This window comes from Penaeus japonicus, unplaced genomic scaffold (assembly GCF_977035675.1).
Source record: "Penaeus japonicus unplaced genomic scaffold, GWHDUDI00000001_assembly GWHDUDI00000040, whole genome shotgun sequence".
In the NCBI taxonomy this organism is placed as follows: domain Eukaryota; kingdom Metazoa; phylum Arthropoda; class Malacostraca; order Decapoda; family Penaeidae; genus Penaeus; species Penaeus japonicus.
In genome coordinates, this window is record NW_028234442.1 from 4072739 (window position 1) to 4075238 (window position 2500).

General features: G+C 41.0%; 1 protein-coding gene across 3 annotated transcripts in view; it reads left to right on the forward strand.

Moving 5' to 3' along the window:
• LOC122252979 (Glutamate NMDA receptor-associated protein 1 lifeguard) overlaps window positions 1–2500 on the forward strand; it is a 6229-nt gene that overhangs the window by 1001 nt on the left and 2728 nt on the right. For 2 of the 3 annotated variants that reach the window (XM_043015717.2, XM_043015716.2), the window contains exons 2-3: window positions 1242–1315; window positions 2015–2348. In XM_043015717.2, coding sequence (XP_042871651.2) covers window positions 1242–1315; window positions 2015–2348 — 408 coding nt within the window. Of the gene's footprint in view, window positions 1–752; window positions 837–1241; window positions 1316–2014; window positions 2349–2500 lie in introns of those variants that run through there. The other variant, XM_043015718.2, reaches the window with a different exon arrangement.

A 2500-nucleotide genomic window follows, 5' to 3' on the forward strand; every position in this document is an offset into this window, starting at 1 on the left:
GTGAACATGATAAGTGAATGAAAAAGCATCAGGACATGACACACACACACACACACACACACACACACACACACACACACACATACACACACACACACACACACACATGAGACAGAGAGAGAGAGATAAATACAGAGAGAGAGGAGGGAGAGAGTATGAGAGAGAGAGAGAGAGAGAGGTTTAGGTAGGCCTATCAAATCTCATCGATGACTAGGTCTCACCCCTTTTTCCCATTATTTTGAGATTTTATTCTCTCATTTTCGTTACAAGCAAATATGCAAACCAACACACACACGCATATATATATATATATATATATATATATATATATATATATATATATATATATATATATATATATATATATATATATTATAATATATGTGGTGTGTGTGTGTGTGTGTTGTTGTATATATATGTATATATATATATATATTGTGTAGTTGTGTGTGTGTGTGTATGTGTGTGTGTGTGTATGTATGTATGTGTCAGTGTTTTTATATTTGCTTGTAACGAAAATGAGAAAATAAAATCTCGAAATAATGGAAAAAAAGGGTGAGACTTTATAGGCCTACCGAAACCAAAGAAAAATCTACAGGAACAACAGAACGAAAGAAAACGCAATAAAAAAAATGTACAAATCAATCGACCAATTTCATTGAATCGTAAAATTATTAGCAAAAGTGTCCCATCCCCTTTTGAATCGACGCGTTATCATCATTATCTCCAGCTGATTAGGGAAAGAGGTAGGAAGCGCGGGTCAGACTGCCATTGCGCAACGTGACAGTCAGTTGAGTGATTGAGAACTTTCGAGACTTTGATTTGACTTTAAGGAGGTATCATTATCATTTTGAATATCTTTATTTTCATTAGAGAGAGTGAGTTTGTGTCTGTTTGTTTGTGTATTTGTTTCTGTGCGTTGGGGGTGGATATACATATAGATATAGATAGAGTGTGTTTCCCAAACTGTTCTGTTGAACATCCAATAGATACATGGACTGGTGTGATGGTGTAATTAACCTATGCAACCGACTTCATTTGTGGCAGGATTTAATTGATAAGATGACAGTTCTCAGGCCAATCTTCAGGATTTTGAGCATTAACCGAAGGATTCCGTGGGAACTAACCATCCTTGTCGCTGTTCCTATCTTTATCATATATCTATTAACCCGTTTATCTATGCAACATTCTCGTCTAATATGTATTTTATTTCTTTTCTTGGTGTATCTCCGACCACGCAGACCATGTACGACCCAGAGGCAGGAAACGCCGATTTTGGCTTCTCGGAGAAGTCCATTCGGATGGGCTTCATAAGGTGAGGTTTTTGTTTCTTTTTTCCCCGCTCTTTGTTACTTTTTTCATTCTTTCTTTCTTCCTTTTTCCATTCTTTCTTTCTTTCTTTCGTTCTCTCTATTCATTCTCTCTCTCTCTCTCTCTCTCTCTCTCTCTCTCTCTCTCTCTCTCTCTCTCTCTCTCTCTCTCTCTCTCTCTCTCTCTCTCTCTCTCTCTTACTTTCATTTTCATTCTCTCTCTCTCTCTCTCTCTCTTACTTTCTTTTTTCTCTCTCTCTCTCTCTCTCTCTCTCTCTCTCTCTCTCTCTCTCTCTCTCTCTCTCTCTCTCTCTCTCTCTCTCTCTCTCTCTCTCTCTCTCTCTCTCTCTCTCTCTCTCTCTCTCTCTCTCTCTCTCTCTCTCTCTCTCTCTCTCCAATCACCTACTCCCTTATCATATGAAATGCATTATTTGCTTTGTAATTCATCATAGAATACACAAAATGCACAAACACGCACACAAAGATATAATAGATACACATACACATAGATACTGACGAGACTGATCGTTGTTTTATCTCTTTCGTAAAATAGAAGAAAGCGAGTGCGGTGCCGTTATTTGATGTCTCTATTCTCATAATACAGATGAAATTCAACTTGCATCCATTTGATAGAAAAGCGAAAGGAAAAAAGAAAGAACGCAAAGACAAGTATTCAATCCTCTCTAATTCCTTCTTGCCCGCAGAAAAGTGTACGCCATCTTGTGCACGCAGCTCCTGATCACTTTTGGAATGGTGGCCATCTTCGTGTGGGTGCCCTCCGTCAGTGAATATGCTTTCAATAACCAATGGATGCTCTGGGTGGCCATATGCCTAACCTTCGCCATGGTCATCGCCCTCTCGTGCTGTGGCAACTTGAGGAGAAAGTCGCCGCAGAATTACATAGCGCTCTTCGTCTTCACCATCTGCGAGGGCTACTTACTCGGGGTCGTGAGCGCGTCTTACCAGGGCAATGAGGTCGCCATTGCTATTGTGGCCACGGCGATTGTGACGCTGGGGCTGACCCTCTTCGCTTTCCAGGTGAGGAGTTGGCGGGGGAGGGAATAGAGGGAAGGGGTGGGGAGGAAAGTGGGGGGGGGGGGAAGAAGGGAGGAAGGGTTAGGTTAGGGAAGGAGGGAATGAAGACGAAAAAGGAGAGTGGCAGGGAATGGGAAACGGGGGAAAGAATGTCG